This window comes from Maniola jurtina, chromosome 5 (assembly GCF_905333055.1).
Source record: "Maniola jurtina chromosome 5, ilManJurt1.1, whole genome shotgun sequence".
Lineage (NCBI taxonomy): Eukaryota > Metazoa > Arthropoda > Insecta > Lepidoptera > Nymphalidae > Maniola > Maniola jurtina.
Window position 1 is genome coordinate 13806312 of NC_060033.1, and position 25174 is coordinate 13831485.

The following is a 25174-nucleotide window of genomic DNA, read 5'->3' on the forward strand; positions in this document are numbered from 1 at the left end:
AGGAAAACATTGCGAGGAAACCTGCATGTCTTAGAGTTCACCATAATGCCAAAGGTGTGTGAAAACTACCAACCACACTTGACCAGCGTAGTGGACTATGGTTAAACACTTCTTTTTTAAATTAGACTAGCACTTGGCTATAATCAGACCTGTTAACAAGTGATGATACAGCCTAAGATGGCGCACACTTGCCTAGAAGTTGCCTATTCATTCTTGACTTGAAGGTACCCATATTAAAAGTGTTCCATATCCAGTGACGGATTAACCCTTAATCAAATTAAGCAATTGCCTAGGGCATCACGTCTGAGGGGGCACCCAGAAGAAGCACAAAAAAAATTCGTCCTTAGGGCATCACGTCTCCAAAAAAAGTTTCTAGGACTAATTTGAAAATTCGCGCGTTTTAAGTTGTCATAGAAACCGACCTAGAGTCATAACCCCATTCCCGCTTGCCCACTTGCTGCCCGCTTGTGCATTCGACAATAATTCAAATGCCCCCGAAAGCCGCAAGGCACATTTCAGTAATTATATAAATTATGCTTTGTTAGGGTTCCGTACCTCTGTCTGTCTGTCTGTCTGTCCGTCCGTCCGTCCGTCCGTCCGTCTGTCTGTCTGTAAGTAACAGATTTTTATTTATTTTTCTGTATAATAGATTTTGATTTATCGTGCAAAATGTTGGAAAAAATGCTCGAGTACGGAACCCTCAGTGCGCGAGTCTGACTCGCACTTGGCCGGTTTTTGGTTGTTATCGCACCTACTCCAATTCTAAAGTACGTTACATATCATCATCTTAATTTACAAAAAAACTAATGTTTTTAGGAGGGTAAGGTTTAAAGACCAATTCTAGTTGACATACGGATAGGGGGGCCACAGGCATGGATTGCTTAGGGCATCAAATAGTCTTAATCCGTCACTGTCCATATCTTAAGAGTTCAGATTAGAAACAAGGAAAGTTTCAAATTCTGAAAGGAGACCCAGGCTCAGGAGTGGCATTCCGAACCAGTGGTAGATGCATTTGACAATTCAAAAGTACTTGTAAAAATAATATGTTTTTTTTTTTTGAGTGAGCCAATGATGGGGTGCAAAACTGAAAGCAAAGATTTTTGCTAACTTACAATAGGTTTTTTCATGTAAAAGGATTCCTGCCAATGGTTCCTCACAAACTGCAGCGGATTTACGAACTCATGAGCAGTGCCACTGGAACAACAATTAAGAATTATTTAAAAGGTTTTTCCTTAAAAAAAGAATGCTAATAATGTATTATTTTTGCAATTCTATATAATGAGGGTTCGTTGTCTGTTTGTCTGTCTAGCCTTTTTCATCAAGAATTAGGTTGGAATTTTGGTATCAAAAATAGACCTCTTGTATAGTATTTTGAAGCTGTAGAAAAATCAAGCTAAGTTAATGTAACCAAAAATATGATCGTCAAAAGTACTCATAGGTACAATAACGTTAATACAAAAACATAAATGAATAAATACAAAACCTAAGATTACTTATGTATTTTACATAAAAAATATTTAATTACAAAACCGAAACCGTATACAGCTACGTAGGTACATGGCTTAATATTGTTCATTAAATTTTTGAATAGAGCAAACGCCGAGTTTCTTGCTGATTCCTCTCAGTCAGGAATGGCAATTGATCTTTTTTCTATTTTATTATTTGTTTCTTCCAACCCGTCATTTGCTCATAGTCGGAACACTGGTTGCATGATATCATACACAGAAGAAATTAAAAAAAAAATATCTTTGCAATATCTGCCTAGTGCCTACTCATAGTCCTACAGAATTTTGGTACAAGAATTCTTACTTGACAGTGTTAAGGCCAGCAGTGTCTGCGATCTCTATGAAGGGGCTCGAGTTGTGCGCTGCACCTTCCGATGTGTTCTTGTATCTCACTCTGTAATAGAGAAAATGGTTAATTGACCATTCATATTACCGGAAGTTCTGATTGTCAAACAATGATATAGTGAAGTTAATTACGTTAACTTAAAACTAGCTACGAGGGTTCCAAACGCGCCCAGGTCTGAGAAGGGCGAACAACAAACTCAGCCGGGTGTTTTTTTTTTATCATCCGGAATTCATTGATTTTGACCTTTTGATTGTCTTTTTTCAATTTAAACTTTAGACCAAATTCAACAAGTTAAGTATAAATCAATTTTTTAACTCATTTAAGTGTCTAAGTGTGAGTTGAATATACCCTAATATATTTTAAGGGTTCCGTATCCAAAGGGTAAAACTGAGCCCTATTAAAGTCATTCTGCTATCTACCTGTTTGTCTGTCTGTCTAGTCGTGTGTCACGGGACTCTAGCTTGTTTTTATTTTTATTCAGATATATGTTAGCCCTTGACTGCAATCTCTCCTGGTGGTAAGTGATGATGCAGTCTAAGATGGAAGCGGGCTAACCTGAATGGGGTCTGGCAGTTTTCATTAAACCCATACATCCTTACATCGTAAACGAAACGAATTACAAACCTGAAATTTTGGTATTTGGATCGCAGGAGTTGTCTTCACACATGTGACACATATTATAGTATAGAAGTGTGGATTTAGCCGCACACCAATAAATTCCTATTCTGTCAAACAAACTATACTACAGGCATAACGCATGTACCTGAGGTTCCTGCGGTAGTGGAGCGGTGCGAGAGGGAGTGATGACGTGGCGCGAGAGCTCAGTGATTCGTCAACTTGTTTTTTTTATTTTTTATTCACTATAGGTAAGCGCTTGACCACAATCACACCTGATGGAAATTGATGATGTGGTCTAAGATGGGACGCGTTTACCTAGAAGGTGCCTATTCACTCTTGTTTTAAAGATACCCGGATTGTAATTGGTAGGAAACACAGATCGCGGAAGAGTATTCCAAACCTTAGCCATGCGTATGAGGAATGAAGACGCAAAACGTTTCGTGCGTGTAGATGGAATGTCAACGACGTAAGGATGGAAACTCGCCCGACGTCTTGCGGTTCGGTGGTAAAATGGTGAAGGGGGGACAAGATCGAAAAGTTCCTGTGCACACTCTCCGAAATATATCCTATAAAACACCGATAAGCCGGCGACCTTACGGCGGTGATCGAGATTGTGACCACTGTCACCCACCCGCACCGCTGCACTACCACAGGAGCCTACTCAGTTATGCGCTATGCCTGTGATAGGAGTATACGTACTGCATGTTGTCCGCTCTATTCTTCTTGATTCTGTGGCAGTACACAAAGAGGCAAAGGTAGAGCGCGAACAGAAATAGCACCACCGCGACCATCGCGTACGACACAGAGTGGCTCTTATACTCTTGGTACGTCCAACCGTTGAATAAGGCCAGCTGGAAATTAAACAAAATAAAGTGACAACAGCTCTAAAACCCGACTACCACCCTCGAATTGCCGATAGAGTAAAATAGTTTTTCAATAGTTCAGTGTATTTAACATCCTAGTTAATATATTTATGAACTCAGATTTTTTTCTCTTTCATTTGTATCCCATTCGACACGACAGCAAATAAAAAAATTTTGGAAACCCCTACTTTTTTTGGATCTATCAGGTCATGACGGAACATCCGTCAAGTCGGTCCGACAAACTGTCCACCTGGACAGACGAATCAAACGAGTCGCAGGGAGCCGCCACATCAAGCTGAGGCAGCGCCCCGTGCAGCCAACATAGATATTATTAAGCTGGATTTAAAAAGAGGGAACCTGGGTCTCGAATAACCAAGGAGTATTTACTTTGGTTGACTCCTTGGTTCTCTGGAGACTATTGTTCTCTGTTTGTTGTTCTTTTGGCTGATTAAATATATAGATACGAGTCGTATATTTATGAATAAAGAGCTTACCTCACTCGTCTTCACCAACGGGCACATTCCGTCGCTCGAAATACTTCCATCGTGACAAACGCACTCCGGCCCGCTTTGTCCCAGCACGCAAACATTTGAGCAAACATTTGCCTCGCAATCGTTGATAATATCGTCTCTTTGTACGCTTTGGTGACGAATGGCAAAGTTGGTCGCATTGACGTGGTCGTAATCTTCGCAAATTGTGCGACCGAAGAGCGGACAACGGCTCAGGTGGATGTTGTTCAGATAATAAATGTGGTCTTCGAATAACGCCATGTCGCGAGGTGAAGCCACGTTTTGTTTGTCGGCGAGGGGAAGAACTATTTTTCTGGAATAAAATCTGTATCTGGGTCATGTAGTGTTGCGCTTTTACGTGGAGTCGGGAGAATTTATTACATGTCTTAACAAGCTTAAAATATAAGTGTTTAAATTCCATATCCATACTAATATTATAAATGCGAAAGTGTGTCTGTCTGTCTCCTAGATTATCATAGCCCAATTTTGACGAAATTTGGTATAAAGATAGCTTGCAAACATAGGCTGTTTTTATCCCGGATAATCAAAGAGTTCCCACGGGATTCTAAAAGGACAATCTGTCTAACCAATATTTGTGAATTTTATTACAGATATAGCCTGCGTTTCGGAGACTAATATAGGCTTCTTTTTATCCTGGAATGACAAAGCATTCCCAAGATATTAAAAAAAAACTTGAATGCAAGCCGATGAAGTCGCGGGCATCATCTAGTAGTAATATTAATATCCTAATTAATATTATAAAAATGTGAAAAGGTGGATGTTTGGATGTTTGTTACTCAATCACGCAAAAACTACTGGACGGATTTGGCTGAAATTTGGAACAGAGATAGATTATATCCAGGATTGCCACATAGGCTACTTTTTATCCCGGAAAATGAAAGAGTTCCCGCTGGATTTTGAAAAACGTAAATCCACGCGGACGAAGTCGCGGGCATCAGCTAGTAAATAAATAAATATTCTTTTATTGGGGTTGATATATTTGAATATATGAAACAATAATACTTGATATTAGTAGATTTACTATTCAGGTATTCATCGAGGTCTGTGATTTAAAAAAGGTTTGTTCAAAATCTGTCATAACAGCGATGAGGGAAAACTCTGCCAGTAAAAGAATTCATGTCACTTATGACTTATGAATCAATCATACTTACGGCTTTTTGTCGAGATAGCTGACTTCCAGTATACTCGACGGCTGTTCGGACGCGATGTACAGCACCTGGCTGAAGGAGTCCACCGTTAGAGCGGAACAGCTGCTGGCGGAGACCAGGTCTGATGCGTTTCCGCCAGAGAGTGATGCCCAGCGCACTATGGTTATGGCTTTGTCTGCTCCACTTACACAGTAGAACATTACACGGTTTGCCGGGTCTATGGCCAACGCGGTGACCTGGGGAGCAAATTGATCAGTTTTTTATAGATTGCCGATAGGAAGAATCGATATTATTCATCATTAATGAATTATTAAAAATCAGTGTTTATTATGCTTATTTTAAAATTGTCAGAATTGTTAGTAATGTTGTGTAATAGTGTTTTCGTTTTTGCTAGCGTCCTAGTTAACTTTTATAGGTCAGGAAACACATCTCACCTTATCCGAGGCTAGTTTCTGCAGCGTGGCACAGCGCTTCGCTTGGAAATTGCACACTCGCACACAGCCGGCCGCAAGGCTGGCGTCCACGAAGTACACGTTGCCAGTTATCCAATCCAAGGCCATCTAAACCGATACAGGTATTTATTAAACTTTTTTAAGGCTCCATATCTCCAGAGAAAATAAGAAGCCCTTATAGGATTACTTCGTTGCTGTCTATCTGTCTGTCAGTCAGTCAGTCTGTCTGTCTTTCTTTGACAAGTGTGCCAAATTCCCTTATATTGTTTCGAAGTAACAGACAATTTCATATTATAAATAACCCACCATAACCCACTATATACCCAGGCTAGTGCGCGAAGCGATTGAGATTCGCAAACACCAGAATTTCAATCGTGAGGATGGCTTTAGCTAGCGAATATGTGGCATCCAGTGGTAGAATTATGCTAACCAAGACAGCATCGAACGACATCACACAAAAATCCCTCACCTTGCTTGGTATTCCAATGTTGGTGATACCATCCGCTGAAGATTCCTGTCCGGATAACAAATCGTATTGGTAAAGTTTCTTCGCCTGACTTGATGTTACGTACACCTTTTTGTTTCTAGACAAGCAGAGAAAGAATTTTTCTTTTAAAGAATGGTAATTTTAAACCGACTGTGTTCGAGTTGATGAGCATCATTTTAGAAAGACGTACAGATTTATGTAGGTACTTGGGTTTCTAAATATATCAAAGGAAAAAGTGCGTGACTGACTAACTGATCTATCAAGCGCAGCTCAAACTACTAGACTGATCGGGCTGAAATTTGGCATGCAGATAGCCATTACGAGGTCTAGACATCCGCTATGAAAGGATTTTTGAAAATTCAACTACTAAGGTTTAAAATTAAAGTTTAAAACAGGGGTTAAACTTGTGTAGTCCACGCGGACGAAGTCGCGAGCATAAGCAAGTTTTTTATTATTAATCTGCTCAGTGCGAAGTTTTTCAAATATGTTGGTAGGTATTATATGCAAATAGTGCGCATAACTGAGAAGCTCCTGCGGTAGTGAAGGAAGGGTGACAGTTATCACAAGTGGACGAATCACTGAGCTCTCGCGTCACGTCATCACACCCCTCGCGCACCGCTCCACACCTTCCACACCTCAGAAACCTCAGGTATGCGTCATGTAGAATACACATGTCTCACCTGACATCAACGTCAAGATCGCTGAAAGTTCCTTCATCGCTGTGGAATCGCAAGTGGTGTAAGTGGTTGGTGATGGACCAGATCGAACTGCCCGTCGTGTAGATGATGGACAGCCTGCCGCGGACGGCTTTGCACGAGCGACGGTCAACCCTGGAAAGAAAAAAGATTGACAATTTCTTAAAAACACTATCACAGATAAACGGTTTATATTTTAATATTTTTTAATAGAAATAGCGAGCAAACGAGCAGGCGGGTCACCTGATGTTAAGTGATTACCGCTGCCCATGAACATTTGCAGCACCAGAGGAATCGCCGATGCGTTGCCTGCCTTTCAGGAATTTGTTGTTCAGGAATTTGCATATTTTTGGAAGTGAAGTGCGAGTGGGAGTCAGCCAACACCTTAAAGGTTACTTACTTCAGAGCGTACCCCCTGTGGCACGCGCAGACAAACGAGCCGGGCACGTTGTGGCACACGTGCGAGCACGGGCGCCGGGCGCACTCGTCCACGTCGCGGCACGTGCTCCCGTGCGCCACGTATCCGTAAGCGCACGAGCAGACATGTCCGCGCGGAGTGACATGACACATCTGCTTGCATGTACCATACTTACATGGCTCGCCTGAAACAAAAATCGATTTAAAGAAATATGGCTTGATGATGCAGCCTAAGATGGAGTGCGCTTGTCTAGAAGACGCCTCGATTCATTCCTGACTTGAAGGTACCCATATTAGAAGTGGAGGGGAAAACTGATGGCGGAAGTATATTATCTATCTATCCTAGCGGTTCGATTCAGCAACGAGGCAAATCGCTTCATACGTGGTAGATGGAATTTCGACTACGTACTGGTGCAGACCTCGACGATGCCTTGCGGTAAGATAGTAAAAAGTTCTTGCACACTTTGCTTTTCAAAACCTAAAACGAAAGCAAGCAATGGAATTTAAACCAGCACGATAATCTACCTTGCTCCAAACAATGTTATCTACCCTACCCCTAGAATGATTTTATAAGCGCGAAGTTAGAAGATCCTGAACGAAGTGGAGCTACTAAGTGTTCCTAGAGTGAAAGAGGAGGTGGCGAGCGAAGCGAGTCGATTACATCCATAGCAAGAATTTGTAACAGCTTTCCCCAATCGGAGCCTTCGACGCAATCAGTAGTATTGTCACAGACTTGTCTCGACTGCACTAGCAGCTGTCACCTCGATGCCCAATAATGCTGAGGAAGAGACTGAAAGAGCGCTAGAGGCAGAAAGAGTGAGATAGACTTACCACATAGCTTCCCTTCATCGGAGCCATCGACGCAATCAGTAGTATTGTCACAGACTTGTCTCCACTCCACGCACTGGCCGCTGTCACATCGGTACCCGTCACCGCAGCTTTCAGTTACATGGACCGGGTGTAGGCCTACTGTTTTGTTCACTGTCCAACCAAAGTAGCTTGTTGTAATTTACAATAGAATTTAGAATAATTTAGACTGATCTTATTGTTTGAAAAGCGGTAGTGTGGCGGCTTCGTATTCGAAGGATCCATAAGGATAGATCCCTGGCATGCACATCTCTTTTGGAAGTTGTGCGTTTTAAGTAATTAAATATCACTTGCTTTAAGGGTGAAATAAAACATGACTGAGAAATCTTATCACCAGCTAAGCCTTGCCAGTTATTCTGGTTCTCCTGCAGAAACTCCTCATTTCCGATTTGATTTATTGGATAGAAATAAAAGCTTTACCTTTGATACAAGCTTCAATAGTCTCGTCGGAGCCGTCGGCGCAGTCCTTGCGTCCGTTGCAGACGTGCAACTTTGGGATGCACTTGTTCTCTTGCTTGCAGGGGAACCTGTTCACGGAGTTGCAATGGAAGTCACAGCCGTCCTCGTCTGTACCGCCCGGACAGTCCACCTTGCCGTTGCAACTATGGATTGATATCATGAATGAATGAATGAATATACTTTTATTGTACACCACAAAATTAGTACACAAAACCACGAAATTAGTGAATAAAACACATACAAAGCACAACAAAATATAGGCAGGTAGGTACAATTACGTTCAATCATATAATCATCATCATTAACCGATACACGTCACTGCTGAACATAGGACTCAAAGGTGGCCACTGAAAATCAGCGTTAGGGAATATGGTACCTGAGATGTTCGCCATGAAGTTTGTCTTTTTTTAAAGAAATGTAAAATAAGCAGCACTAAAATCTGACCGACCATCCTGAAATTCAGCGTCGCAGTATGTAAGTACCTACTGTCAAAGTTCAACACAGCTGACGAGATTGCCCACACTAGATCAGACCAGACCAATGCCGATGAAAAATTATAAATTGATATAATATAGACCCTGCTGGCAATAACGAGACCTCCCACATTTAAAACCACAGAGCCCTGAACACAAAACTTTTTCTACATGCATATGTAATGTTAGTTTTTATTATAAGTTAAAATCAAAATCATTCCTAACATAATATTTCCTTCACCACACACAACAAAATATTTTAGTGCGCACAAAACAAGTATTCCAACCTAAACACGAGGCTTATGACCGCGCATTACAAAACCATTACTTATGTCGTCGACATTCCATCTACGCGCACGAAATGTTTTGCGTCATCATTTCTCACAGGCATAGCTAAGGTTTGGAATACTTTTCCGGGATATGTGTGTCCTATCAATTACAATCCGGGTATATTTAAAACAAGAGTGAATAGGCATCTTCTAGATAAACGCTTCCTATCTTAGGCAACATCATCACTTTCCATCAGGTGAGATTCTGGTTAAGCACTTGCCTATAATGAATAAAAAAAAAAACAGACCTCAGTCAGGCTTGTGTATGTACTTGTAAACCATGAATGTTGGCAGCCCTTTGTGGTCGAAATCCAATCAATCTACCCATACGAAACGTTTTGCTCAACGTGATACGAATCGCTAGGATGTGGAATGTCCTTCGAAGTTCATATTTCCTGCCACGTATAACCTTAATATCTTCATCGCGAGAGTAAATAGGGATCTTCTAGGTAAGCGAGCTCCAACAGACCTCATTATTGCTTTAGGCATGATCGTCGTCATTCATCAAGCACAAGTTTATCTCACAATAGAAAAAAAACTCCTAGTATTTTACCTGCGCAAACCGCCATGTTGCAACTTCTGATTGGACTACTTGTTTTGCGAGTACTATACTGCCGTCCTAAAGCTAAAGTGTCGTTAACTACCAAAACGAAGTTTCGAGATATGATCAAAAAAGCGCAAATTTATAAAGAAATGATGCCATTTGATAACTAATAAACGTATACAAAACTTGAAACTATAGAAATGTAGAGCAAACAGAGCACTTTCGAATAGCTGTATTTTTAAGTTTCTAGAGTAAATAATAATTATAGCAGGAGAGTTTTGGCTTTTTAGTCTAGCATTTTTTCTAACAACGGCTTATGTTTACATAACTTAAATGTCGTTAGATTACCCTTTAAGACGTTTATGGCTTGGATTGCATTTACTTTTTTTATCTTTTTACGGAACTTAAAAAAATTATATAATTCCTAAAGTAAAATGACTCTAAAAGACTTTAACGACATTATATGTTAGGTTATGTTCCTAAAAACTATCAATAACAAAACACTTAAATGCGGCTCTTGTAATTTAAACACATTTTAGTCTAGAAGAATAGAAATGATTTGTTTACAGTAGCGTTTTTTGGGGAGACTTGCTAAACTAAAATGTGGCTTATTACAAAAGATCGCACCGTAGCGACGTTTTAGGTTAGCATTGTTTATAAATATTTGAGGTTTTCCAATGAAAGTAACGGTAACTACAACAATTGAAAGAGCGTCAGTCCGAAAGTGCCCATGCTCGTCTAGAATCTCCGTTATGTACCGATGAGCAGTCAGTGATCCCTGTTCACGAGCTCCTCCAGTCCGGGAAACACACACAAGTTCGTATTTCCATCGATTGACATGCCACCCCAGAACATGCTCGATCTTCCGCCATATTCTACTCTTTCTTCTATGCAAGCCTGAGCAAATCGTTCGCCTTGTCTTCTGTACACTCTCTTTCGCCCGTCATAACAAAATAAAGATTCTTCTATGCAAGCCTGAGCAAATCGTTCGCCTTGTCTTCTGTACACTCTCTTTCGCCCGTCATAACAAAATAAAGATACTCTTGTCACATCCGAGAAGAGTCCAGCCCTCCATTAGTCGAGGGTTCAGTTGACATGCTCACGGGCAAATTGCAACCTTTCCCTGCGATGCTGTGCAGTTAATTTCCGACCCCTAGCAGGTACGCGGGCCGCAATTTTCTTCTCTCGCAACCTTCTTCTAATCGTAGACGTGCTCACTGTAACTCTGCGAACTTCTCGGGGCTGCCGTTGCAGCTTAACGACATTAAGGAATCGATTGCGCGAAGAAGATATCACAATAAAGCGGTTGTCTCTTTCGGATGTGCAGCATCGTTGACCTGATCCATGCCTCCGGATGTAGCCCCCAGTCTCTTGAAACCGTTGGAATACCCGCTGCACGGAAAAACGACTCAAATTAAGTTGCCGTGCCACATCACATTGTCGCATCCCTGATCGCAGTAGTACAACCACTTGAGCGGCTTCTTCAGCAGTAGTGTCCACCTTGAGGGTTAGTTTTCTTGCAGTTAGAGTTAACGTGTGTCCTCTTCAACGTTTGGATGGTGAATGACCTTATTTTATACTTATACTGGCCATTTTATAGCCCATGAAGTTCAAACAAGTCGTGGTCCCTATAATGAGGATTTTTGCAACATTTTCTTTGACGTACCGTATTCAGAAGGTTTATATCGTTTATGAAATGTAACTATTGTTTGATAAAAGGTCGTTAAACGTTCTTTGCATTGATATCAATACTGTTTGGGTTAGATGTACGGACTTGGTAATATTACAGGTTAAAGCCTCATTTTCAGATAGGTGCGATTTTTGTGACGCCGAGTGTAGTTTAACATTATGAAATCGTAGTTTGTTTGCTTGCTGAAAAGCTACTTCATTTTATACACATAGAAAAAACAATTTTAAAACATGAAAGTTTTTGCAGTATTACAATAAATATTTGAAACAACAAAAAGACACGCCTCTTACGGCCGGCGAGTCTTTTTGTTGTTCCTGCCACTAGTAGCTAGTTCATTATTGATTTATTTTAATATTAACCATTAATTAATATAAATATTGATTGTTATAATGATTGTCGCAAAACGGAACACTAAATGACTGCAACTATAAATAATTTCAAATGCATGTTTCGCGCTCTTATAAAAACAAATATTTGCTTACTATATTTTGTCCGCCATCGTTACGAAATTGGCGGGAAAACACTGAGCCCGTGCGCCACATCTACTCCAGAAAGCTCTCGCAGGCGCACTCAGGCGCACTAATGACTAAATTAATTCACAATAAAGTTACAACCTGGCGAGATGCGGAAATAGTTAGAGACATTTAAGTTATGTATTGCGGGATAGAGTCATTTCAGTCTAGGAAACAATATTTTTTTGCAAAATATAACTAAACTGCAACGCGTTTATGTGTGATTAAAGACATTTTAGTCTAGCATTTTCGTTTAAAGACATTTAAGCTATGGAATTTAAGAAAAAAACCTTGTAGCAATAAAAATTAACGCCGCTTAGAGACATTTTAGACTGGCAATGTCAGTTAAATACGTTTAAGTATTGTTATTATATAAACAGGTAGTTACTTAACGACGTTCTTCATATTGCTATATCAAAAACTACAGCAGCTAGGAAAATACCGGTTAGATTGGTCGATAGAAAAAAAAATTCTGAGTAAGATAGTGTTAAAAAGTCAAATTTGACCAAATGTTGGTTAAGAGGAAAACCATTGCGAATGACATAGACGATTTCACCTTCAAACTAGCAATTTTGACATGTCATGACCCTCTATTGACAATTAATCAAGCAGACATTTCAATCTGCGAAATTTACGCGGACTTTTAGTATTTTGACGTAGGAGGGTAAAAGATCCAGTACATGAACGAATAAGGACTACCCTGACATTGACCTAAAATTAAGGTATATGAGAATCGTTCTATAACTAATTTTTATATTTTGTGTGTCAGTACACAGTAGGTAAACACTCTTAAATTATTTAAATATCAAAAAATCAAATAAAATGCGTGGTATTAATTATTATAAATTATTTTATTTAAGAAAAGGATAAATTGCCAGAAAATGAACTGGGAATTTCAGTGAATGAACGAACTCTATCTACTGCATAAACTCTCGATTCCTATTAATAAATAAATTCTTAAATATATTTTCGGCTTGGAATTCAAAAAAAATTGACAGATTTTCACAGTTTTTGACTTATTGTATATTTTTTTCTACATTTTGCGCGATAAATCAAACACTATTTTACATAATAATAATAAATAAAACCTGTTTTAGAATGTATAATAGAGCCCTTTCATATGATATTATACCCTTTGGTATAGTTATCTTAGGTTGAAAGTCACCTAAATTTTCTGGAAAACAGTCTAAATGATTACAGAGAAAATGAAACTTAATGCCCATGTTGCACCCAAGTCGCTGGAAGTGCAACATCAGCTGCTGAATGTTTTGAGAGTAGTGAGAACAATATACCGTAACACATGTTATCAGATTTGTTCCTTTGAGCCGAGAAGCCACATGTTCTGATGCTTTTTAGACAATCTAAGATCTCTCATTAAGTGGTCCAAATCATTTTGATTGAATAGTCTAAGTTGAGATGTAAAACATCGTCACTACCTTCTGAAAGTTCTTGAAGTAGATTGGAGGTACTGGGTTGGGGCTGAGGTACAGATTTATCGCCAGAAGTCAGAATCGTTCTAATTGTAGACTGCAAGTTACAATAGAGTCGCTTGGAACAATTTTTTTGCTGTTTCTTCTGGTTATATTCACAATGCAGAAATAATAATCATCATGGTGTTTAGATGGTTCGCGCCAAATTATAAGACTATTTTTAGTAAAAGTAGGGTCTATTCTTATTTGCTCATAAACGCACATATAAAAATTTGGAGTCCAGGCCTTGCTGTTAGCTGCTAATGGGTTCTCAAAGTAGCCCGAGTATGCTTGTTTTACAAAGTTAGACACACTTGCACGACATTCTTTAATACGTACTCGCCACCAAATGGTACAAAAATGATTGGAATAACTTGCAGATGTTCTTCTTGATGTTCACCTCGATAAATTTTGGAAATTACTTGTGTGATCTTAATAAAGTGTGAACATACAAAGTGTGAGTATAGTGCAAAATATGGGGGTACCTGTATCTCAAAAACTAGAGCTGCTGTGTAAAAAATTAAAGTAGATCTGAAATCAGCGACGTCAAATTAGTAAGAAACAGTTTCAAAACCTAATAAAACAAAAAAGTTGAATTTTGTATGCCAGTGAAATGATTCGGAATCGGAAGCCACTTTATATATCGCGAAATTTGGAAATGTGGTCAAATTTTCGAAATCCATATTTATCAATGAAAAGCGACATAATTTTGTAAGTAGTACCTACTTACTTCAGTTTACTATTTTTGAACAGTTTCGCAGAGGTACAACAATCGGCCTCATTCAATCAGCCGCCATATTTATAGTAACAGGCAAATAAATACAATTAAGTATTGGAACTACAATACCTATGCTCCTAAATGTATCTTAAAAAACAAGTCTCATTCAGCGTTACAAGTGCAGAAGAGGAAGTAGACAGACGGATTAACATCAGTTCGAACAAGTACTGGGCACAAAAGGAAAGAATGAAAGGAGCTTACCCAGTACATCTTAAAAGATCCGTTACAGATACATGCATCCTGCCATGCCTCACCTATGCCAGCCAAACATGGGTCCAGACAAAGAATATAAAAAGAAATAGTGACTTGCTAAAGGGCGATGGCAAGGAGCATAACTTAAGGAAAAAATATTCAAAGTGAGAATTGAAGACATAAGAAAAAAGACAAAGCCTACAGACACCTTGAGACATGCCCTAAAACTGAAATGCAAATGGTCATATTGTATCGATTTTTACAGATGAAAGAAGGACAGGAAAAATCTCCCCTTGGCCAGGTCCAGCAGGTAAAAGAAAAATAGGTAGACCGAAGACGCGTTGGTCTAATGCTATTGTGCAAATCGCGAGAGAAAATTAGCTTGATAGTACCAAAGACAGAGAGAAATGGGGATACCCAAGAGGGATCCTTATCCAAGAAAGAAGAATACCAGAATAAATATTTAAAAAAAATCTAAAGAAAAATTAAACCGACTTCAAAAACCACAAACACTAAAAAGTAAAAATAATTTTAGTGATTGTGGTTTTTGAAGTCGGTTTTATTTTTCTTTTGAAAATTTTTTATTTCACAATTTTTAGTGGCCCCACTGTACTATAATATGCCATACCCAGTTAAAACCCTACTGTTTACTAAGATATTACACTGATCGCGAGCAATTTGCTCTTATCCATTGAGGAGTTCCGTTCTCCATCTCGGAAGATATTCATCAGATCTTCATCGAATTTATATGGGACCACCTGCGAAGTATACCCTATCAAACAAAAAAAAATCCAAATCGGTCCAGGCGTCTTTGAGTAATCGGAGAACATACATTAAAAAAAAAAAGTTACCGAGGAATTCAGAACCTCTTCCTTTTTTTGAAGTCGGTTAAAAATATACTAAGATTTACTAACATGGTGTTATACCACAGAGTAGCGAACAGAGGCAAAGCTTCTAAGAAGCGAACAAAATTTATAACTATTTTGGTAGGGTTGGCACAGAAGGATACAATTTAATAAACAATAGGTATTTGTTCAACAAGATGGCAAAGTTTGTTTTTTGTTGTGATTGCTTAGTTTAAATATCGATCGATAGATCTAAATATCGATTTTGAACGAAATCAGTCACTTTACAAAGAATTATAAATGGTGCCAACTTTTTAAATTTTGGTAACAGTTTCCTATTTTGATCCCAGGGAGCTCTAAATATCGATTTTGAACGAAATCGGTCAATTAACAAAGAATTTCAAAATGGCGTCGACTTTTTTAAATTTTGGTAACAGTTTCCTTTTTTGTGATCCCAGGGAGCTTTAAATATCGATTTTGAACGAAATCGGTCAATTAACAAAGAATTTCAAAATGGCGTCGACTTTTTTAAATTTTGGTAACAGTTTCTTATTTTGTGATCCCAGGGAGCTCTAAATATCGATTTTATACGAAATCGGTCAATTAACAAAGAATTTCAAAATGGCGTCGACTTTTTTAAATTTTGGTAACAGTTTCTTATTTTGTGATCCCAGGGAGCTCTAAATATCAATTTTGAACAAAATCGGTCAATTAACAAAGAATTTCAAAATGGCGTCGACTTTTTTAAATTTTGGTAACAGTTTCCTTTTTTGTGATGCCAGGGAGCTCTAAATATCGATTTTGAACGAAATCGGTCAATTAACAAAGAATTTCAAAATGGCGTCGACTTTTTTAAATTTTGGTAACAGTTTCCTTTTTTGTGATCCCAGGGAGCTCTAAATATAGATTTTGAATCAAATCGGTCAATTAACAAAGAATTTCAAAATGGCGTCGACTTTTTTAAATTTTGGTAACAGTTTCCTTTTTTGTGATGCCAGGGAGCTCTAAATATTGATTTTGAACGAAATCGGTCAATTAACAAAGAATTTCAAAATGGCGTCGACTTTTTTAAATTTTGGTAACAGTTTCCTTTTTTGTGATCCCAGGGAGCTTTAAATATCGATTTTGAACGAAATCGGTCAATTAACAAAGAATTTCAAAATGGCGTCGACTTTTTTAAATTTTGGTAACAGTTTCTTATTTTGTGATGCCAGGGAGCTCTAAATATCGATTTTGTACGAAATCGGTCAATTAACAAAGAATTTCAAAATGGCGTCGACTTTTTTAAATTTTGGTAACAGTTTCTTATTTTGTGATCCCAGGGAGCTCTAAATATCGATTTTGAACGAAATTGGTCAATTAACAAAGAATTTCAAAATGGCGTCGACTTTTTTAAATTTTGGTAACAGTTTCTTATTTTGTGATCCCAGGGAGCTCTAAATATCAATTTTGAACAAAATCGGTCAATTAACAAAGAATTTCAAAATGGCGTCGACTTTTTTAAATTTTGGTAACAGTTTCCTTTTTTGTGATGCCAGGGAGCTCTAATTATCGATTTTGAACGAAATCGGTCAATTAACAAAGAATTTCAAAATGGCGTCGACTTTTTTAAATTTCGATAACAGTTTCCTGTTTTGTGATCCCAGGGAGCTCTAAATATCGATTTTGAACGAAATCGGTGAATTGACAAAGAATTACAAAATGGCGTCGACTTTTTTAAATTTTGGTAACAGTTTCTTATTTTGTGATCCCAGGGAGCTCTAAATATCGATTTTGAACGAAATTGGTCAATTAACAAAGAATTTCAAAATGGCGTCGACTTTTTTAAATTTTGGTAACAGTTTCTTATTTTGTGATCCCAGGGAGCTCTAAATATCGATTTTGAACGAAATCGGTCAATTAACAAAGAATTTCAAAATGGCGTCGACTTTTTTAAATTTTGATAACAGTTTCCTGTTTTGTGATCCCAGGGAGCTCTAAATATCGATTTTGAACGAAATCGGTGAATTGACAAAGAATTACAAAATGGCGTCGAATTTTTTAAATTTTGGTAACAGTTTCTTATTTTGTGATCCCAGGGAGCTCTAAATATCGATTTTGAACGAAATCGGTCAATTAACAAAGAATTTCAAAATGGCGTCGACTTTTTTAAATTTTGGTAACAGTTTCTTATTTTGTGATCCCAGGGAGCTCTAAATATCGATTTTGAACGAAATTGGTCAATTAACAAAGAATTTCAAAATGGCGTCGACTTTTTTAAATTTTGGTAACAGTTTCTTATTTTGTGATCCCAGGGAGCTCTAAATATCGATTTTGAACGAAATCGGTCAATTAACAAAGAATTTCAAAATGGCGTCGACTTTTTTAAATTTTGATAACAGTTTCCTGTTTTGTGATCCCAGGGAGCTCTAAATATCGATTTTGAACGAAATCGGTGAATTGGCAAAGAATTACAAAATGGCGTCGAATTTTTTAAATTTTGGTAACAGTTTCTTATTTTGTGATCCCAGGGAGCTCTAAATATCGATTTTGAACGGAATCGGTCAATTAACAAAGAATTTCAAAATGGCGCCAACTGTTTTAAATTTTGGTAACAATTTCCTGTTTTGTGATCCTAGGGATCCTCAGATATTGATTTTGAACAAAATCTATGACAGTTCAAAAAAATAGATTTTAAACACTATTTAAATTATTATCATTAACATTAAATTAAATGAAAACACGACGCGCGACGTGTACTGCAGCCCCTGAGCTTGAGCACAGGCCGAGCCGGTATAAACCGATTTCTCTCCGTACGCGACGTAGCGCCTGTGCTCACGCACACACGCGCCTCAAGCTTGTAGTAGTGTACCTATCGTAGCGCGCTTGTATGAAGCTTTGACTCTGTTCGCTACTCATGTGGCACGCAATACCACACTCACAAACACTCGTACAAACATACAGACAAGTATATACTCACACACACTCACACACACCACACACACATGGACGCACACGCACTTTTGAACGGTTTGAACGGAACACGGTTTTGAAATTGAAATTGAAAACAGTGTAAGAATTTGTAAGAAAATATTTAAAAAAGGTATATCAGCCGGTTTTTTATTCCAGCTCTTAATACATGTAAAAACGTCCAATCTGTTCATTTACTCGAGCCTTTACCCTAGTACCTAATTATATCGACCGCCCCATATCAAAACAAAGTAAATGTCATTTTTCCGAAAATCGTTTTATGTCATAAGCCTAACTTTCATAGTATGTCCCGTTGTATTGTAAGGACACCCACATTAAAGTAAAATTAAAAGCTAGTAAGTCGCTTTGACCTCTGTCTTTCTGTCCGTCTGTCCGTCTGTCGTGTCTGTCAAGAAAACCTATAGGGTATTTCCCGTTAACCTAGAATTATGGGCAGGTAGATAGCCCAACTCTCATAGCCCAAGTAAAGGAATAAATCTGAAAACAAATTTCGTGATTCTAGATCAACGGGAAGTACTGTATAGGTTTTCTTTACGGACGGACGGACAAACGGACAGACAACAAAGTGATCCTTTAAGAGCTCCGTTTTTCATTTTGAGGTACGGAACCCTAAAAAAGAAAATGATGCAATGTAATGAATAAATGTGTAGGCAAGTCTTCACACTAAAATATTTAAACCCCTTTAATTTAAAAACTGTCATAGCCTAGTGGTTAGAACGTCCGCCTCCTAATCGAAGGTCGGGGGTTCGATCCTGGAATCACGTTCTACTAACTTTTCAGTTATGTGCGTTTTAAGCAATTTAATATCACTTGCTTTAACGGCGAAGGAAAACATCGTGAGGAAACCTGCATACCTGCAAGTTTTCCATGTTCTCAAAGGTGTGTGAAGTATGCCATTCCGCATTGGACCAGCGTTGTAGACTATTCTATTCTTTTGAATTTAAGCCGCTTACTAGGTTTTGATTTGAGAAAGCTGGAATGCCAGATTTGACATTAATTGACAAAATTGAGAGACCTAAGCTTGTATAAGAACACAGAAGTGTCATAATTCGTGTTCACTTTGCCTAACGTCTCTCAGAGAGCAGAGAGAGATTTAAACTGTTTCTTATAATCACTGGCCATATTTCAAATGCGAAAGTGTGTTTGTTGGTTTAATATTTAATCACACTGCAACGGAGCAACCAGTCGACGTGGTTTTTTGCATGGATACATTTAAAGACCTAGAGACTGACATCTCTCTCCGCATCGTATTCTTTATTGCTGAGGGTTGTGACCTCTTACCATTATTCCTACATCTAATGGTAGGTTTTCTTGGGATAATAATGTGGTGGATTCAAAGAGCCTACGGAACTCGACTAGAAAAACGAGATTTTGACTCTTAGGTTTAACGGTTATGAATTATTATCAGTGATATAATTTATTAGCGCTGCCAGGTAAAATGACATTTATCTCAGAAAATCAAAGAGTTTCCACGAGATTTTTTCCAAGGTTGCGCTACTAAGTACATATATTATGAAGAGGAAAGGTTTGTTTATTTGTTATCGATAAACTCTGAAACTACTGAACTACTTGCACTAAAGACATAATCATCAACATCAACCGACAGACGTCCACAGTGAATATAGGTCTTTAATAGGGTCTTCCACATGCTACGGGTTTGCGCCGCCTGAATCTTTGCGCTTGCGCTTGACGACAATCATGCTTTAAAGAAAGCAGTGATGAGGTCCAAGTAGGAGCACGCTTACCTAGAAGATGCCTATTCACTCTTGGCTTTCAGGTATCTAAGGTATATATGGCAGGAAACACGGCCCCCGAAATGGCGTTCCAACCTTTAGGCTCTCCCCATTGCCCGCAGCATGAATCTGAGCTTTCTTATGAGACCCATGGTTATATTATGTACATATAATATCTCATAAGAAAGCTCTAACACACAATCCAGCTAAGTAAGTCCAATTTCGAAAAAAGCTAGCTAGCCGACAAATCTAACTCAGGCAGCCTTCGGGAATCTTCGAGATGTCTCTCGTCCAAAATTCCTCAATGCTTGAAGACCAGTCTTTGAATAGTGCATATTGTCAGTGATGAAATATGGATCCGAAATATAGGTCTTTTTTTTTGTACACAGGAAATGCCTGACGCATACCCCTCCGTCATGTGAGGCTTGCACCAAACTTGCACTACTACGAAATCCATTTCGGAACACGGCACCCGGGACGAGGCGCGCTATCTCCTAGAAAACATAGGTATAATACCTATTTAGAACACTTACTATCTGTCATCATAATCTATGACAACCTCCGAGTATTTACCTGGTAAAACCGTAACTTTAGAATCAAATTTAGTATATAAGCAGGCTTCATTTAGAAATGAAAAAATCCCTATTTTATTTTTCAACGATTATAAACACAACTTTCATTCAAAAATAATAAGCTTAAATTCATTTTAAATAATATTTTGCGACGAAATGACGCGCGCAGTCCGCCCGTCATGAGAGTCCAGTGGACACTGAATTCCATAGAGCGCCTGCAAGAAAATAAATAGCACAGGAAGTTTTTTGGTTAGTTTTAAATTATTTAAGAAATGAAAAACATTTAGTATAAAACTAACAATTAAAATTGATTGCTAAACCTAAACATATCATTTTCTGGAGGTTGGCTTCAAAGTGTCAAGATGTTAAAGAAAATTTTTACAGAACAAGTTGCGAACAGCAATGTTTTCAACTTGTTTTTTTTTTTATTTATTGGGATAATGTATACAAAATTAAAAGAAGTACTTATAATCTTCACAAACTGAAGTTTTTAATTGCATGTATTTAATAGCTGTTAATGCTTTAGAAAAATAAACAATTCACTTCAAAGTACAGCATTTTTGCGATTTGTCAAATAGCCATAGTCTTAACGACGTTTTAGCTTGAGTAGGGCAGTATAGCAAAAAAACCATTTTCGTTTTCATGAATTAAATGGTCTAAGTATATTTATTTATTGTTTGTTAAACGACACACAGACAACGACAATACACAACACAAACAAAAAGTAAGTATCGAACCGAGCCGTCAGTGGTAGACACAGTGACTTATTATGTTCACAAGGGCGCTCCCACGGCGAACAAGTTATCACGTGCTCCTGTACAAAACACCATTGACTTTACTATCCAAGCAAGACTCCAATCGCTAGAACAGTTCATCGAAAAAGGATTCCGACGAATTGAGAACCTCCTCCTTTTTGAAATCGGCTAAAAACATCTGACGCGCCCGTAGTTCTTCTTCCGTAGTTCGTAGTTCGTAGTACCTTCTAGGTATTTACGCGTCCCATCTTAGACCACATCATCACTTTCCATCAGGTGTGATTGTGGTCAAGCGCTCACCTATGAATAAAAAAAAAAAGTTGTTACGGATAGCAACAACAAATTTAGACGTTATTTCGTTAATGGAAGGTGCAATTTCAACTGGCCTGTAGAACAGAAAACGTGTGTGTGCGCACTTGTTTTATGTTTATATCAGACACTTTTTGAGCGTGATTGTAAGTCTTGCTGGTGTAGTAAGTATCAAAATTTCAATAAAATAAGTATCTAGATCACAAAGAAAAGGTAGCTGTAACAGTATGTATATCTATCAATTGAGCTTGCTGGTCAATATTGCTTCAAGTCTTTGGTAATTCGAATTTGCTCTCCGTGTTTCATAATCGTGAAGCCTAGGAGAAGCCTAGAGTTGAATTTCCATGCTCGTGGTCAAGTAATATAATCGCAGCGCACGTACACCGGCACGCACAAGCCGTTGCCGCACGGGAACGAGCATCGCTCTACAGTTCAACACTCACGGAAACCTCGATGAAGTCGGACAAGTCGCAGCCCTGCTCGTCGGCGTGGTCTGCGCAGTCGGCCTTGCCGTCGCAGCGCACGTACACCGGCACGCACGAGCCGTTGCCACACGGGAACGAGCCCGAGGGGCAGGCTTTGCTCTCTATAATAAGAATGCACGTGATCAATGATGTTAGGTATGTAAAAATAACTGTTTGAATACCCGGGATCAAAGTATCTTTTGCTCGTGTCCAAAAAGCGAGTCACTTTCGCATTTTTACAAGTTTTATGTACAATTAAGTATGAAAATTTGGATTACTAAACTGTTTCAATAATAATAATTGATTGGCAAAATTGTAAACTTACCACAAGCAACCTCATCGGAGCCATCAGCGCAATCTTCATTACTATCGCATCGCCATGAAATTGGAATACAAGAACCCGATGCACACCTGATGGAAAATTACCAATACATATTGATCTCATTTATTTCGCTTGATTTTGGGTTAATTCGGTGGGGATTTGTATGACACGATCTGATGTTACAATCATCGGGATTCCGGATGTTCATCGGAGACGCCACGGAGTCAGAATGGCCGTTGCATATTAGTGAGAGCTCGATGCATATAGTCATTTAAGCATTGAGCAACTGTTTGGCAACTCTTTCAGTGGTAATTAAAAGAGAAAACCCTAAAGACAAATTCGAAATAAAGGCCTTGTTGCATGAACAAGAAAGTTTTAGAATGAAGATGGCATCAAGAAGACGTAGTGTATGGTATCCTCCAACTCCAATTGATGATCCAACTGGACGAGGAAATCTAAAGTTATAACTTCTACTACCATAACTTCAAAGGTCCAATGTCCAACAGTGGACGTCAACAAGCTGAAATGAAGCTGATGGTGAAGTAATATCACTCACATAAATTCAGTGTCAAAACAGGATCTGACGTTGCAAGCATCTGGGTGTTCATCGGAGCCGTCAACGCAGTCAGCATGGCCGTCGCATGTCAACGATCGCTCGATGCATACTGAGTTGTCCGAGCATCGGAACTCTTCGACATCGCATTGTAGTGGTTTGGATTCCGGAATGATGGACTCTACAACATAAATTGAAGTGCATTAGACAAGAGGATAGTGCTGAGGTGACGGATTAAAAAGGAGTTTTCTTGGAAATTCTAGCAAGTTTGGCTGGAATCAAGAACGCGTTATCTATAAAATGTGTGATCACAAAACTTACTTGGTGCATCATCAATGCATGCATGATTTTTCGGGATACATGTGCCATGGCAATTTGTCTTATCTGGTGGACACATTTGTGGACTTTGTGCTACACTACCTGCAAACGACAAACATGTTAAAGTAAAACATTATGATCGAACATGAAATCTTCAGTGCCACAAATTTTGATATCCGTAATTTGATTGGAACCAGTCATTATTCCAATTTAGGAATGATCAAGTTTTCAAACTTGATATGGACTCATTACTGAATTAGAAGAATTCATCCCCACAGGGTTAGGGGAGATAAAGATCGTATCGTAAACCCTTCTACCAAGAAACTAAAAGGAGACATGACATAATTTTTTTTTTAAATACATGTCAAAAGTGGTGGAACCGGCAGGAATCGAACCTGTCGGCTTACCGATAAGAGCGTCGGGCGCGAACCCAGAAGACGCAGGTTCAAATCCTGCCAGTTTCGCAATTTTCGATATGTATTTAAAAATTATTTAGAATTTTTCTTCATGTGTTTGTGTAGATAAAACATATAAAAATGAAAAAAAACTTTATTGCCATTTCAAAAATGTCTTACTTCCACATCCTTCTTCGTCCTCCCCAAACTTGCAGTTCTTCACACCATCACACTTCTTATGCGCCGGGAAACATTGCACACTTTTATGGCAAATGAACTCATCCCTATGGCACTTCAAAAACTCCATGCATCGGTCGAACCTGAGGAAGCCAGGGGGACACTGGCAGGTATAGCCCATGGTGGATACATTGGTGTGCGGCAAATGAGGGGATTGTAGGCATATGTGGGAGCACGGGGTGGGCGGTTGAAAGCATTTGTGCTGACGATAGGGGTTTTTGGAGTCAGGGGGGAGGGTGCTTGTAAGGATGTGCAGGTGGGTTTCGTTTGGAAATATTGCTGAAAAAAATAAGACAAAAACATTAAACACTGAACAAAATTAAATGAAGTATGGCTGCTGAATAGTGTGCTGAGTAGTTTTGGGGGCAGATGTTATACTCCTCACAAGCATTCGCCACTTCTCCCTGCTGAATAGTGTGCATTATGCTTCGAAGAAGCCAGGGAGCAACGGCATATCTATATGGTAGATATATATATTAGTCTTGTGTGGCAAATGGAGGGCTATCACATAGTAATGTGCAAGCATAAGGCAGATGGTTTGAAAACATTATGCTGATGGTAGAGGTTCTTGGATTCAGTAGAGAGATGATGGATGCTATAATGTGTAGTTGAGTTGGTTTAGTTTAGAATATTGCTGTAAAAAAACTTAAATGAAACCCTGAACAGAATGAAATTTGGCTGCTGAATAGTGTATATTGTATGTTGATTGTTGAGCATATTAAGCTCCTGTAAATGTATAGTCACAGAAATGATATCTTGTTGTGATTGCTTATTCAGCCTTAGACCATGACTACCCCAAGATTGGCGTTTGGCCAAAAATAAATAATTATTGGGTTTTCTGTTAAAAAAATATCTCAGAACAGAAGCAACCCAGGTTAGAAAAGTTGCTGATGTTACAACGCCATGCCTTGGAGAGGGCCTTATCCCGCCTGCGTTTGATTTCTCTGGGGTCATGTTGTATTGGCGTCACATCAGAATTCGAAAGTAGAAGAATAGACAGTTCACACACTAGTGCACTATATGTTCTGCGCAGTTGGCTAATCTCCGTTAAGACAGCCTGCTTTGGCCGAATTTCGGTCAGGAGAACTACTCACAGAGCTCCATCCGGCGTGTCTGATGCACGTGGCGGGCAGCTTCATGCACGTTGGCCCAGTAGAGGCGGGCAGAGCCTCTGTCCGTCCAGAACACGCGCGTATCGCTCACTGCCAAGCTAGCCACGCGAGTCAGCACTTCACTGAACATTTCCCTACCAGTGCCTGAACGACAAACTTATCTTATACTACAAGCGTAGCGCATAACTGAGTAGGTTCCTGCGGTAGTGGAGCGG

The 25174-nt window shown here is 38.9% G+C and overlaps 1 protein-coding gene and 1 long non-coding RNA gene across 4 annotated transcripts in view; one reads left to right on the forward strand and one right to left on the reverse strand.

Moving 5' to 3' along the window:
* Positions 1–10128, forward strand: part of LOC123865338 — a 21550-nt gene extending 11422 nt beyond the window's left edge. Inside the window, exons 2-3 of the long non-coding RNA XR_006795963.1 lie at positions 1324–1329; positions 9794–10128. This is a non-coding gene — a long non-coding RNA (uncharacterized LOC123865338). The remainder of the gene's footprint in view (positions 1–1323; positions 1330–9793) is intronic.
* Positions 1–25174, reverse strand: part of LOC123865320 (putative vitellogenin receptor) — a 43870-nt gene that overhangs the window by 532 nt on the left and 18164 nt on the right. For 2 of the 3 annotated variants that reach the window (XM_045906277.1, XM_045906279.1), the window contains 18 exons: positions 24942–25103; positions 23791–24126; positions 23219–23317; positions 22901–23078; positions 22348–22433; positions 22002–22144; positions 21232–21308; positions 8349–8530; positions 7893–8042; positions 7045–7246; positions 6630–6779; positions 5932–6046; positions 5445–5570; positions 5014–5246; positions 3827–4166; positions 3169–3320; positions 1810–1899; positions 1113–1194 (listed from right to left, as the gene is read on the reverse strand). In XM_045906277.1, coding sequence (XP_045762233.1) covers positions 1113–1194; positions 1810–1899; positions 3169–3320; positions 3827–4166; positions 5014–5246; positions 5445–5570; positions 5932–6046; positions 6630–6779; positions 7045–7246; positions 7893–8042; positions 8349–8530; positions 21232–21308; positions 22002–22144; positions 22348–22433; positions 22901–23078; positions 23219–23317; positions 23791–24126; positions 24942–25103 — 2903 coding nt within the window. The remainder of the gene's footprint in view (positions 1–1112; positions 1195–1809; positions 1900–3168; positions 3321–3826; positions 4167–5013; positions 5247–5444; positions 5571–5931; positions 6047–6629; positions 6780–7044; positions 7247–7892; positions 8043–8348; positions 8531–21231; positions 21309–22001; positions 22145–22347; positions 22434–22900; positions 23079–23218; positions 23318–23790; positions 24127–24941; positions 25104–25174) is intronic. The other variant, XM_045906278.1, reaches the window with a different exon arrangement.